Source organism: Dipodomys spectabilis, unplaced genomic scaffold (assembly GCF_019054845.1).
Source record: "Dipodomys spectabilis isolate Male_0828 unplaced genomic scaffold, ASM1905484v1 ptg000175l, whole genome shotgun sequence".
NCBI lineage: Eukaryota > Metazoa > Chordata > Mammalia > Rodentia > Heteromyidae > Dipodomys > Dipodomys spectabilis.
This window is the reverse complement of record NW_024870852.1, coordinates 17,623,416-17,636,431: the sequence shown is the minus strand read 5'-3', so window position 1 is coordinate 17,636,431 and position 13,016 is coordinate 17,623,416. Positions and strand designations below refer to the sequence as shown.

The 13,016-nt window shown below is 46.9% G+C and overlaps 1 protein-coding gene across 1 annotated transcript in view; it reads left to right on the top strand.

Moving 5' to 3' along the window:
- Window positions 1–13,016, top strand: part of Ptprt (protein tyrosine phosphatase receptor type T) — a 702,580-nt gene that overhangs the window by 673,857 nt on the left and 15,707 nt on the right. The window contains exons 21-25 of the mRNA XM_042694435.1: window positions 631–785; window positions 3,453–3,588; window positions 4,803–4,952; window positions 7,136–7,309; window positions 11,010–11,141. Coding sequence (XP_042550369.1) covers window positions 631–785; window positions 3,453–3,588; window positions 4,803–4,952; window positions 7,136–7,309; window positions 11,010–11,141 — 747 coding nt within the window. The remainder of the gene's footprint in view (window positions 1–630; window positions 786–3,452; window positions 3,589–4,802; window positions 4,953–7,135; window positions 7,310–11,009; window positions 11,142–13,016) is intronic.

Sequence of the window (13,016 nt, the reverse complement as noted above, 5' to 3'; positions counted from 1 at the left end):
CTGGGTGCTGGTGGCTCACGCCTGTAATCCTAGCTACTCAGAAGGCTGAGATCTGAGGATCATGGTTCAAAGCCAGTCTGGGCAGAAAATTCTGTGCGATTCTTATCTCCAATAAGCCACCAGAAAATCAGGAGTGGTACTGTGGCTCAAGTGGTAGAGTGCTAGCCTTGAGCTGAAGAGCTGAGGGAGAGCGCCCAGGCCAAGAGTTCAAGCCTACCACTCACACACACACGCACACACACACACACACACACACACACACACACACACACACACACACAAAGTATTCCACTGGAAACACTTGAAACTGAGTCTCTCCACTGCCATCCTTTCTTCTTTTACATTGTATTCAATGCACCTCCTGCAAAACCCTTGTCAGAGAGGTCTCCTGGGAAAAACACTGGACTCAGAATGTATATTAACACACTAAAGGCTCTGAGAGGGCCTGCAATGAAGCAACCAGTTTCACTTTAGCTAGTGCACATCTTTCAGAGTCGGTCAGTGAAGTAACAGCGACCGACCCTGAAGGCAGGGAGGTGTGTATGGTGGGGGGGGTCCTCCACACAGCAGCTTCAGCTCCCCACATTGAGAGCAGAGCTGGAGGGACAGGGGCCTCTGTTTTTTCCTCAGAAAGGCTACCATGAAATCCGGGAACTCCGCCTCTTCCACTTCACCAGCTGGCCTGACCACGGTGTCCCCTGCTATGCCACCGGCTTGCTAGGCTTCGTCCGCCAGGTCAAGTTCCTCAACCCCCCCGAAGCTGGGCCTATTGTGGTCCACTGCAGGTGGGTCATAACGCCCCTGGTGAATGTCCTCTTTGCTCTTCTGTTCCAGATAAGGAGGCCCTCACTTGTCCAGTGGCCTCTGCTCTACCCCAGAGCCTAAGCCCCTTCCCATGGGACTCAGGACTCAAACTCCAACAGCAACAGCAGTAGTGATTGCTGCTCTTCTTGTGATTTTCCTGAAATAGTAAAGTTGCTGGGGATGCAGGCAGGGCACTGGTAGCCTCATGTGCACCTGTCCCTGTCATTTGACTTCTTATCCAACCTTGAGAGGTGGGTGGTCTTATACCCATTTTACAGACCAGGAAAATGAGCTACTGAGATAGTAGACACAAATGGAAACTGGCAGAGCTGCGATGTTGAATATGATCCTCTAGACACTCAGCAATGACTTGGTGGTGTGGTGGTAGAATGCCGTGGTGCAGGCACACATCTGCCTGTTTCTGTTATCTTTAAAACCCTGGCCTGCAGGGTTCTTAGCAGAGAGAAAGTGGGTGGCATCAGGTTTGCCCTTACTGTGGAGAAGGACTAGTTTCAGCCTTGACATAGAAAGTCACATTGAGCGCGCAACGCTGTGTCTTGGAAATCTCCTAAATGGAAATGAATCGTAGCATGTCCACAGCACAGAGAAGTGGAAGGGCGCAGATGTCTAGACCCAGAGGCCAGCGAGCCTGGGCCTCTCCGTCCCAGTGCCTGTGTGTGACCTTGGATCCTGTCAGAACCTGCAGTTCAAGTCATTTCATCCCTGCCCTGGCAATGTCCACCTCAGCCAAGGGACCAGGAAGCCTCAGAGCAAGCTCCTCCCACACACTCCATCCTCTCACAAACCCACTCCACAGAGGAAGCCCTCTGTGCGTCCTGTTTTGTAACTCAGAGCACACCAAGAGCGATAGAATATTTGTGTTTGGCCTTGTATTGTAAACAGCAGCCAGGGTAAGGAGTGAGGGAGAAAGTGGAGCAAAGGTAAATATGTATCAGGCCCTCCACCATGACAGCTCTCTGCAGGATGCTCTGTGCCTCTATCTCTGTCACAAGGCACTGAAATGCATGAGCAGAGTGGTACCCGGTACTCCTGGGGCTATTATGGGTTAGCTAATGTCTACTAAGTGCCTGACAGAATCTCTGACATATGGTAAGCACTTAAATACCATTCTTAATACTCCATACCTTTTAGCAATCCTTTAAGGCAGGAACCAAAGTCTTCTTCTTTTCCTCACATCCCCAACTCCTAATTCCAGCATCTCGTGCATCATAGATGGCTTGATAAATATTTGTGGAATATAAGTAGCAACTATTTATCCTGAAATTACTGTGCAGCCAGGCACAAAGCTAAGTAATTTACATGCGTAATGCTTTTTAAATGTAATTTCATACAATATATACATATACTGTTAATGCTCCCAGGTATACTATCAGCATCATTTTATGAATGAGAATTGTGAAACCCAGAGAGATTAAGTCGTTTACCAAAGGTCAAACAGCCAGTAAGCAATAGAACCAAGATTGAATCCCAGGGGTCTCTCCCATAGATGATGTTTAATTACGATCTCATTCTGAAATAAACCTAATTCAGACCTTACGAGGATTCTGCTAGGAGGCCCATTACTGTGTGTGAGAAAACGGAGGCTCGCAGACACCCAGCAACTTGGTAGATCCAAGATTCAAAGACCACATCAGGCTGGCTTTTCCCCCAAAGCAAGTTGAGAATCAGACTTTGGAGAAGAGATGAAACAGTGGTTTTCTGAGCTGCCGCTGAAGCATCAAGGTCTACCGTGTTAAGGCCCCTGGGGGAGAGGTCTAGAGTATGGCTGGGGGTGGGGAGGGGGGTGATTTGGAGCAAGAATGAGTCCCATTTTCCTCTGTTCACACCATGAAATGTCATCTGGCTTGCAGACTGCTTCCTCTGAGTTTATTTTTCAGAAGAAAGTGAAGATAACCACCACCCCCACCACCCACACACAAACTCCATTTCCCTGAGGGTGATTAGCCCCATTGTCCTGTGCTCAGTAGATTTATCAGACAATATTGCTTTTCCGTCTTATCCCATCTCTCTTCCTCTTTGTGTTTCCTTTGATTTCCATGTTAGACAATGACGTTTGTCTCCACAGGAGAAGCTAGATGTGAATCACCATCCAGCTGGGCCTCCTTGACAGTCCGTCTGGCCTTTCTTTCCAAAACTGTGTGCCACTAAGGCAAATGTGCTACATGTCTGTGGTTCAGCTCCATTGTAGAACCCAGTGCTGATCTGGGATGGGCTAGCCAGGTTCCTCGGGGTCTGTTTTATGATTTTGCTCTGATTCTCTCAACTGAACAAACCATCAGTGATCTGAAATTGAGTAAGTATTGGGAAACTTGATCCCTGGTAGGAGTCTCCAGGTTGCCAGCTGCTCCAGTTTAATGATACCCTGGTTCACGGTCCTGGAGAAACAAATAGATCAACTACAGGGCCCTAGACTACGTATTCCAGAGTTACTTCCTGCCTTCAGGCAGCTCAGAGGGCTCTCCTCTGTGATCTTCCTCTCTCTCTCTTCCTCCTCTTCCTTGTTTTCATCTATCAACACATTTGTTGAAAAGAAAGAGGAGGGTGGGGAAGGGAAAGAGGAAGATTAGAGGCCCGTCCACAGCTGTTCCTACCCCAAAATCTCTAACACAGAGGACCCCTCTTTCCAGTGCTGGAGCTGGGCGGACAGGCTGCTTCATTGCCATCGACACCATGCTCGACATGGCTGAGAACGAAGGGGTGGTGGACATCTTCAACTGTGTACGTGAGCTCCGAGCACAGAGGGTCAACCTGGTACAGACAGAGGTGAGTTTTGGGAACGGAGCCGGCCGGCTGCTTTGATCCCTGGCCAAGGAGAAGCATAGTAGAAGAGAGAAACCCATGAGTGCATCGTCCTATAGAAAAGGACCTGGGTATGTGAGAAGTGTGAGGAGTAACCCAGCCAGCCCTAAGGATCTATGGTACTGGAACTCCCACTGATAATGAGATTTCAGGATTCCAGCACTGTCACAAGAACATCAGTTCTTCTTTATCTGTTGCCAGGGTGCATGGCAAAAGGCAAGCTCACCGGCTACAGTTAGACACATGGTCCTTACTGTCTGATGGGAAGAATCTTCAAACACAAATGCATCATGATACATCCCAATAAGATCTTGAACTAGAGAAGTGTTTGGAAGGAAAAAGTTCAACAAACATTTTATCAAGAGTCTATAAGTCACAGCTTAATAGAAAAGTCTTAGAAAAGTGATTCTAGAAGGAGTGATATATCGAATATATTTTATAAATGGGGCTTGGAGTCCCAGGAGGAGAGTAGGTATAAAGTATAGGAATGGGAAAGGGTATGGCACGTGTCTTCGGGGACAGATCTTTGAGACAGATCCTTGAAAGCAAGCTGATTCTGTTTGAAAGGCATTTTCAAGATACATCGGACGGTGAGTAGCAAGCTAGACAGGAAAGGGAAGGAAGCAGAGTGTACTTTACAACTGTTTGGAGGACTCTTTGAGCTAGTGGAAGACCTGTGTCTCTAAGCTGTCCCACTGATAAAGGAAGGGGAAACTTAGATTTTTTTTCACTCTCAACTTTCCATGTGTCATTGCTTGAGGCCTCCTTTAATATGTGGTCTTAGCTGCTCAGACATTTTGGCTACCAGGAAGAAAGACCTCATCAGAGAATCACAGATTATTTGTGGCAAGAACTCTTAGTAGATGAAGGGAAAAGCAGAAGGGATATAGGTAGGACACCAAGAACAATCTCTGGGACATGTGTAGAACTTTGTCTTTTTTTTTAATCAGATGGGGCTCTATGGTTCTATCTTACATAAAGAATAACACACCCTATCTCTGGCAATCACTATGAACCATGGAGACTTAGCTCTTTGGGGTACAGGATTAAAAAGTCAGGATTCAGCAACACAAATCATGCCCATTCTTCATAAGCCACAAGACTCAAAATGGCGAACGAACTCCCGGGTGACTGTCATTCTTACCTGGTGCCTCCCTCTCCTCCTGTTAATGTTGCAGGAGCAGTATGTGTTTGTGCACGATGCCATCCTGGAAGCATGCCTCTGTGGCAACACCGCCATCCCTGTGTGTGAATTCCGCTCTCTCTACTATAACATCAGCAGGCTGGACCCTCAGACAAACTCCAGTCAGATCAAAGATGAGTTTCAGGTATGGGCACGTATTCAGGGCCGGTGTCAGTTCAGCTGGTGGTAACGAACTTCCGTAGACTGGATGGCTTAAATCATAGGTGTTGAATTGTTATGGAGACATAACACATCGATCTCATTTCTGGAGGTTTATATGCCTGTAAGCCCAGCACTGTTGGGAAGGGGTAAGGAGGAAGGAGCATCCTAAGTTCAAGGCCAGCCTGAGCTACATGAAAAGTCCCAATCTCAGTGAAGCAAAGCAATACAAACAAAATATATGTATGCGTGCGTGTGCATGCATGCAAGCACACACACACACACACACACACACACACACACACACACACACTTTGGGAAGCTACTGGCAAATCTGGGACTCAGACCCTTCCCTCCTCTGTGGATGGCTGCCTTCTTCTCATAGCTTCACATGACAGAATGCAGAGAGGAAGCAGGCTTTCACGCCTCTTCTTCTTTTGTTTTCTTCCTGGGCTTGAACTCAGGGTCTGAGTGCTGTTCCTGAGTTCCTTTCACTCAAGATAGCATTCTGTCACTTGAGCCACAGCCCCGTTTCTGGATTTTTTTTTTTGGTAATTTATTGGAGCTGAGTCTCACATAGACTTTTCTACTTAGGCTGGCTTTGAACTGTGATCTGATCCTCAGATCTCAGCCTCTTGAGAAGCTAGAATTCAAGGTGTGAGCCACCAATGCCTAGCTTTCATGCTTCTTCTTATAAGGACACCAAGACCATTTATGAGGAATCCACGCTCATGACCGTATTACCTTCCACAGTCTCCATTACACACTGTAGTTAGGATGGCAACACATCATTTTAGGATGAGGAAGGAATAGAATACACAACATTTACCCTATAATGGTAGTCACCCAGCCAACTTAATTGGTTCTGTGAACACATTGTGAGAACTGAGAAATGCATACTCTTTCTAACTCCAGCACCAGGCAGCTGCTGAATGCATTCTACAGCATCAAATGCACAGCCATTGGCAATGCTCAACCCATCACTCAGTGACCACTGACACCTGTTTTATCTATGATTACACTTTTTTGTGCCAAAGTCTCAGTTCTTGTCCAGTTTGTGGATGCAAACCAGTTTATACACACAAGCATAAACTCCATTCTTCCTAGTCCTTAAAGGGAGACTCAGATTCTCTCTCCATATTTTCTCCACTCCTAGAGGAGTAAGAACTCCTCTAAGGGAATCGGCATCACATTAGAACATCTTAGAAAATGCAGAAGCTTGGACCCTACTTGAATGTGAACCGGCAGTGTAACAGGCTCTTCTTGTTTGTATACACATTATCCCTGGAGACATCACATCCTAGGGCTCACCTCAGACACAAAGGATGCACATCTTAGAGTCCATGTGGTCAAAATTGTGTCAACGTGGGTCTCAGACATCTAAGTATAAGTCAGGGCCAGAGCTATCACTTGGTAAGAGCTCACAGCCAGGTAGAAGGAAACAAGAAAGTACCAGAACTTGATCCCAAACAACGGGCAAAGGTGGGGCCCCATGGCATCATGGGAAACTTTGTCAACGAGGCAATTACTTGTAGCATTCCTTTAAACAAGTAGGCTCAGCTAATTTGGAGGCAAGACAGCATGCCAAAGGACACAAAGATGAATAGCTCAAATCCCTGGTCATTGTGCATAGAATCTACTCTATTGGAAGGGGTAGCTCTGGTCTCAGATGGCAACACTTAACTCCTTGTAGCTTTTCAGACCTCCTAGATTTAGCCTTTGAGGGTTTCTCATCTATCAAGAGAAGCATGCCCCTGCATCTTCCAATCCTTCTGTAGCCCTCATTAAGGAGTCCCTGCTTCCCACCTCTACCACAAGGCCCTCTGGCTGGCCCATCTTTTATTGCAGTATTGGCTGGAGACAACGTTGCTCAAAAGGTTGGCAGGTGTTGTCAGCTTGTCTGATCCTGTGCATGGGTATGCCGCCCTGTCAGCCTTGGCATCTTGAAGATGTCACTAGCAATGACTGTCAGCCCCAAAAGCCCCTCTAACAGTGAGCAGGACATGATAGCACATTACCACCCCGAGGAGAAACACAGGTCCTGGCAAAGAGACAGCCAGGGCCAAGCTTGGAAGGTACAGAGAGTTGAGTTCACTGGAATTTTCCTTATCCCTGTTTAGGAGAAAGCATCTGACCCGTGTCTCTCTTACCCACCTTTGTTCCCCACAGACACTCAACATCGTCACCCCTCGTGTCCGACCTGAGGATTGCAGCATTGGACTCCTGCCCCGGAACCATGATAAGAACCGGAACATGGATGTCCTACCTCTGGACCGCTGCTTGCCTTTCCTCATCTCAGTGGACGGAGAGTCCAGCAACTACATCAACGCAGCCCTGATGGATGTAAGCTGAGCCCCGCCCGAGAGCCCCGGCTGCCATCACTGGGAGAGGCTGGAACCTGGCTTCCCAGGCCAGCTTGCTTTTGACGGCTGTCCTCTGGGACTATTGCTTCCCTGAGGTTTCTGATTTAAACCTAGACAGAAGCTACGCTCTTGGCACTTTGGCTCAAAGAGCCTGGAGAGAATAAATCAAATGCTTAAATGACTTCAATGGCAGCACAAAGCTACAGATCTGCCCCACCCTCCTCCCATCTCCCATGGAGCTGGCTCTCAGCTGGATTTTCAGATCTGGCAGCATTTCTCATTCCGGGCCTTGGCCTGAGCCTGAGGAACACACCATGGTGCAGACCTAACTGCGGTCTGCTGGCTCTTCCCACTCAGCTTCCTAGATAACTCCTGTGAAAGGCAGAGGGGGCGGTGGCAGGGGGAGGTGTATTGTAGGTGCTTGGTAAAGCGGCTATTCAGCAAGTAATGGAAGGCAGCAAAAGGAGCAAGGAAGGGAGCAGGCCACATTCCTGATTACCCTGTGATGCATATCACCCATGATTTTTCAACATGGTTCCCAGAGGGGACTTCACCCTGCTGTGGTTTGGGATGGTCTGTCCCACCTCATAGCCAGCCCCGTGCTTCTACCTCTGTGCTTGTCCCTGGGACTTCTCATTCTCATCATCCCACCTCCAGGATGTGCAGATGTTTGCAGCAGGAATCAGGGACCATCTTGTTCATCCAAGCACTTTTCCACAGAGGAAACCGAGGTCAGATGTAGAAAGAGATGCTCTCAAGGTCACCTAAGAAACTAGTGGCAGAGCCACGAGTGGCTCCTTATTCTTCAATTCCATGTCTGAGACTCCCCACAGTTTGCTTGATCCAGTAAGATATAGACATCATACCTCCTAAGTGCGACCCTCTACCACTCCCCATCCTGAGGGCGCTTCTGGTTAGTCCACATGATTTTCTCCTATTACCTAGCACAGACAGCAACAGGCAGTGCTGTCTTTTCTGATCAAGACCAGCTACTTCTCTAACCTTTGATGTTCCAAAACTTCCTCTCCGAGAGTTCTAAGCATTGAATACAAGGAGGTAACAGAAGGCCAATATCTTTCTTAGCTCTTAAGAGATCTGCCCTGGGCCCAGTCAACAGGAGCTAGGAGTCTCCATAGAAACGATGAATCTAGAAGAAAGGAGTCTCATCTGGGTGGTATCTAATAGCTGGAAGTGTAGCAAAGACCTCTAAAATCAGCTAAAGGCCTTCCAAGGTCAATGTGCTGTGTGTGTGTGCGTGTGTGTGCATGTGTGTGTGTGTGTGTGTGTGTGTGTGTGTGTGTGTGTGTGATGAGAGAAGAGATCTGGGGGGCACCCACACATCCAAGTTCCTCATACCATTGTTCCCCACTGTCACATCCATGCTTTCTTCATTTAAGCAAGGATCAAGCCAGCTTCTGGCCTCTACTTAGTAGGTTAGATGGTGCCTGGAGTCAAATGCTTTTTTCCACCCTCTGATTCTGATTGTATTCTCTTTGTCCACAGGGCATTTTTCCTGTGAGCCATCACTGGGGCCTTTGCCTTTCTTATATTTTAAAAAAAAACAACAACAACAAAACTCCTTATCAGTATTCCAGCTCAGTCTGTGCATTATCTGGTAACCATAGCAGCTTTGCCTCTAGCAGAAAAATATGAAGTCCTCTGGGTTAATTTTTAATGTATCCCCTGGTAAAGGATGATGTTATCCATGAAATGGATTGCTGGCTGATCCCTGAAACCCGGCAGGAGCAGGGATCTTGAACATATTTTCAGATAAGGCTTTGTCAGGCGTGCTGGCCTAATAGAGCATTTATCACCGAGACAAGGGGAAAAGCAAAGCAAACTAACATACCTTGAGTGTTGGGCCCATGTCGAGCCCTGGATTTGTACTGTCTCATTCTGCATTTCAGATTTCTTCTCTCCAGTTTTTTTAGCAAAGACATTGAGGTTCAGTAGGTCAATTGAAGGTCAACTAAAGTCAGCAAGGATAGACTCAAGGATCTGAGAGCCCATGTCTGCTGTCTCTGAAACCTAGATTCTTTTCTCTAGGTCAGGAAATACATCAAAAGCTATGTTATGTATGGGTGGAGCATTTGGTTTCTGGGCATTTAAATAGTTTGCTTCCCAGATCCTTCCTCTGATCATCTATTGGCTAGGAGAGGGAAGATAGATCTTGGAACATAGTTCTCACTGTTGCATGCATACATCCATATTTGCAAGGCCTTGTTTGGCACTTGCTAATTTCTCTGCCTCTTTTTCCTCCCCATCTCATTCAGATTTATAACTCCACTGAAAAGGCCTGTCACTCCCGTGGGGACCATCTCCCAAGAGGATGTGGCTAATTCTCAGCTTTCTCAAACCACTGAGAAAGTAGAGACACTATCCAATCTTTCCAAATGCCTCCTCACAGGGCATCGTGATAAATAAAGCCCAGTGAAAGCTCCTAGACTCTTAGAGTCTTCTTCTTCTTTTTTTTTTTTATTTCTGGGCCACCCTTCCCCTTCCTATAGCATGGAGTTAAATTAATTCATTTATTCACTGGAGCTGCACTGTGTCTAGGCGCCTGCAGTGCTGTGTCCTACAGTGGATTCAGTCAGATTCTTGATGACTGGAGTTTTCATATGCAAATCTCACTCAATTGTATGACAGCATCTCTTTGGATTTGAGTTCTGTTTTCCAGCTAAAGAATCAAAGCTTTGGACCACGTAACTAACTTACCAGTGTTGAGAAACCCTTATGTCAGCCAGGCACTAGTTCCTCATGCCTGTAATCCTAGCTACTTAGGAAGCAGAGATCTGAGGATCATGGTTCCAAGCCAGCCTGGGCAAGAAAGTCTGTGAGACTCTTATCTCCAATTAACCATCAAAAAATCAGAAGCGGAGCTGTGGCTCAAAGTGATAGCATGCTAGCTTTGAGCAAAAGAGCTCAGGGACAATGACCAGGCCATGAGTTCAAGCCCCACAACTGACAAAGAAAAAAGAAAAAGAAATCCTATGGCCCGCAAGAAAAGGTCTCTACCAATGATGTTTACCAAAAGGATGAATAAAATGGTGGATAATGGGTGAATGAATAGAGGGATAAACGACCCATAACTAACAAGTCACAAAGGTGGGTTCATACCCCAAGTCTCCTAACACTAATACCTGGATACTTTTCAGTGCCCTATTGGTTATATGACACAATACCACCCTCTGTCAGGATAGTTTTGTCCTTCACCCAGCACAGGACCAGGAGTAAATTGTACAATGTAAGCCCCTTCAGTGGCCAACCCCTTACCCCATTCCCAGCATCACAGGCTTAGGGACCCAGCAGATCACTTAAATCCAGGAGGTATGTTGGCTGGCAGAGCCACAGATCTGCGTCCAGAATCTTTCATTTCACCTTGTAATGATGATTATTTGCTGAGCCCCAAGACATAAATAATGTATTTGGATAATCCCCATCCAAGTGACACTTTGCTAATGAAATGTCTTAGTTTGGAGGAGGATGTGTTCATTAAGAAGAAGGTCCCCTTTGCCGCCAGGACACCCACCGGGAGATAACAGACCAGGCAGATGCTTTGTGTCATCCATTTGGCAAGTTTGGGGCCTCTGGCAGCCATCCAGATCTCATCATCATCATCATTGGAATAACACTGATAAATAACGTCTTTTACAAAAGCTCTCTGTCATTCTTCTGTTCAGAGCCACAAGCAGCCTGCTGCCTTTGTGGTCACCCAGCACCCTCTACCCAACACCATGACAGACTTCTGGAGGCTGGTCTTCGATTACAACTGCTCCTCTGTGGTGATGTTGAATGAGATGGACACTGCCCAGGTAGGTGGAGGTCTAGTAGCTTCTAAAGGTGGGTCTGTGGGTCAGGAGAGCCAGGCTATAGGTTCAGAAGGAAACTGCGATAAGCACTGTGATGTATCTATCATAGGGTGGGCATTGTCTGACTGTGAGAACCAGGCAGTCCAGACTGCTGCCTGCAGACACAAGGAATCTCCTGCTGGAGTCTCTAAACCTCCAGTTAGTGACTCCGCTTGTCGATGCATTTCAGCTAGTTGCTTTTAGGGGCAGCCTCTTGTTATTTATGTCCCAAACACTGTTCAGGGTTATCCTCGAAATGATGTAGAGCTCACAAGCCAGGAGGTCCCCTTCCCAACATGGAACATCTCTGGCCCTGAAGAAAAGGCAATGCCTGCCAAATCCATGACCTAAGCCCTTCTGCCATGCAGGCTGTGCTGGTAGAACCTGGATCTTGAATCTAGGAGACTAAAATCTGAGCCCTCTCTCCAAGACTTTGCCCTTCTAGATGTGCCAGCCCTAATCATCACATGTCTAGGACACATCTCCATACTTAGGATCCAGGGCATGTCTTGAGACAGTTTCTGAGTCCCATCCTTCTCAGGCAGCCTTTCCACAGAGGAATTGATGAGAATAGCCTTTCAGATGTTTGCAAAGCTGTCTTTTCACTGCCTTGAGGAAAACTCAAAAACACAACTCATCATACTCACATATGAGTTCTGGCTCTGTGTAGGCCTTGGGTAGGAATAACTTTTTATCTTGTGGATCTGAGCTATCATCTCAGCCTTCTAGGAGCTTCGAGTCTTGCTAAAGAGACAGATGGGCAAGCTATTCCATCCTCATGTATCCATACTGTAATAGAGGTCAGCAGTGAAATGCTGCGTTGATGAAGAGCAGGGACCAATCAATTCTGCCTGGAGAGTGAAGGAAGACCTCGAGGAAGATGGCCTTGACCATGAAGGAGGCAAGAGAGAATGTGGTGTACAGGGAATAAACTAACTGGCAAAAGGCACTCTTGGCAGATGGGCCAGATAAATGTAGTCTTGTTTGCAGATAATTTCTGTTCCACTGTGGCAGGGGCTAGGGCTACTTTGAAAGAAAAAGAGCATATTGAGGCAGGACATGCCGACAAGACCCAGCTAACTTGCAGAGAGTCTCTGTGCCAAGCTCAGGAGATTGGGCATTGGACTGAAGTATGTCAGAGTTTTTACTTTGTAAGCCACATAATCTTTTCTTCTAATAAAAGCTTTTGTGCAAGTCCAGTGTATAAGACAGAGATCAAGAGTTGGTAATGGTCAGTGCTGGTGGTTCACACCTGTAATCCTAGCTCCTCAAGAGGCTTAGCTCGAAGGATTGTGGTTCGAAGCCAGCCCAGGAAATAAACTCCACGAGACGCTTATCTCCAATTAACCATCAAAAGCCAGAAGTGGAACTATGACTTGCTTTGAGCACTAAAGGTCTGAGACAGACCCAGGCCTTAGGTTCAAGCCCTAGGACCATCACAAAACAAAAAGAGTTGGTTATATGGAAACACAAGGCAGAGAGCATCACCCATACTGATGTCTTATCTTCTCCTGGTGGCTCTCAGAAACCTAGCTCCCAGGAGCACAGTTAGAAATCCTTTCTATCTAGTCAGAAGAGATTATAGAAGGTTTCTCCATAGAAGGACAAAGCCAAGATTCCTGTTAAAATGTAAAGTCCAAGACCAGGGAGGCAGAGATCAGAGGTGAGCAGGGAGAGGTTGCAAGTATGAAAGAATTGAAGCCTGGATTGGGGCTGGGGGGGGGGGCACGGGGAGGGGGGGGGGTAATGTGAACTGAGGAAGTGTCTTGGAAGTGGAACTGGGACTAGTTGTGAATATGTTCCCAGAGTTGAGTTCACAAGGTCTGGGGAGCAGCCACG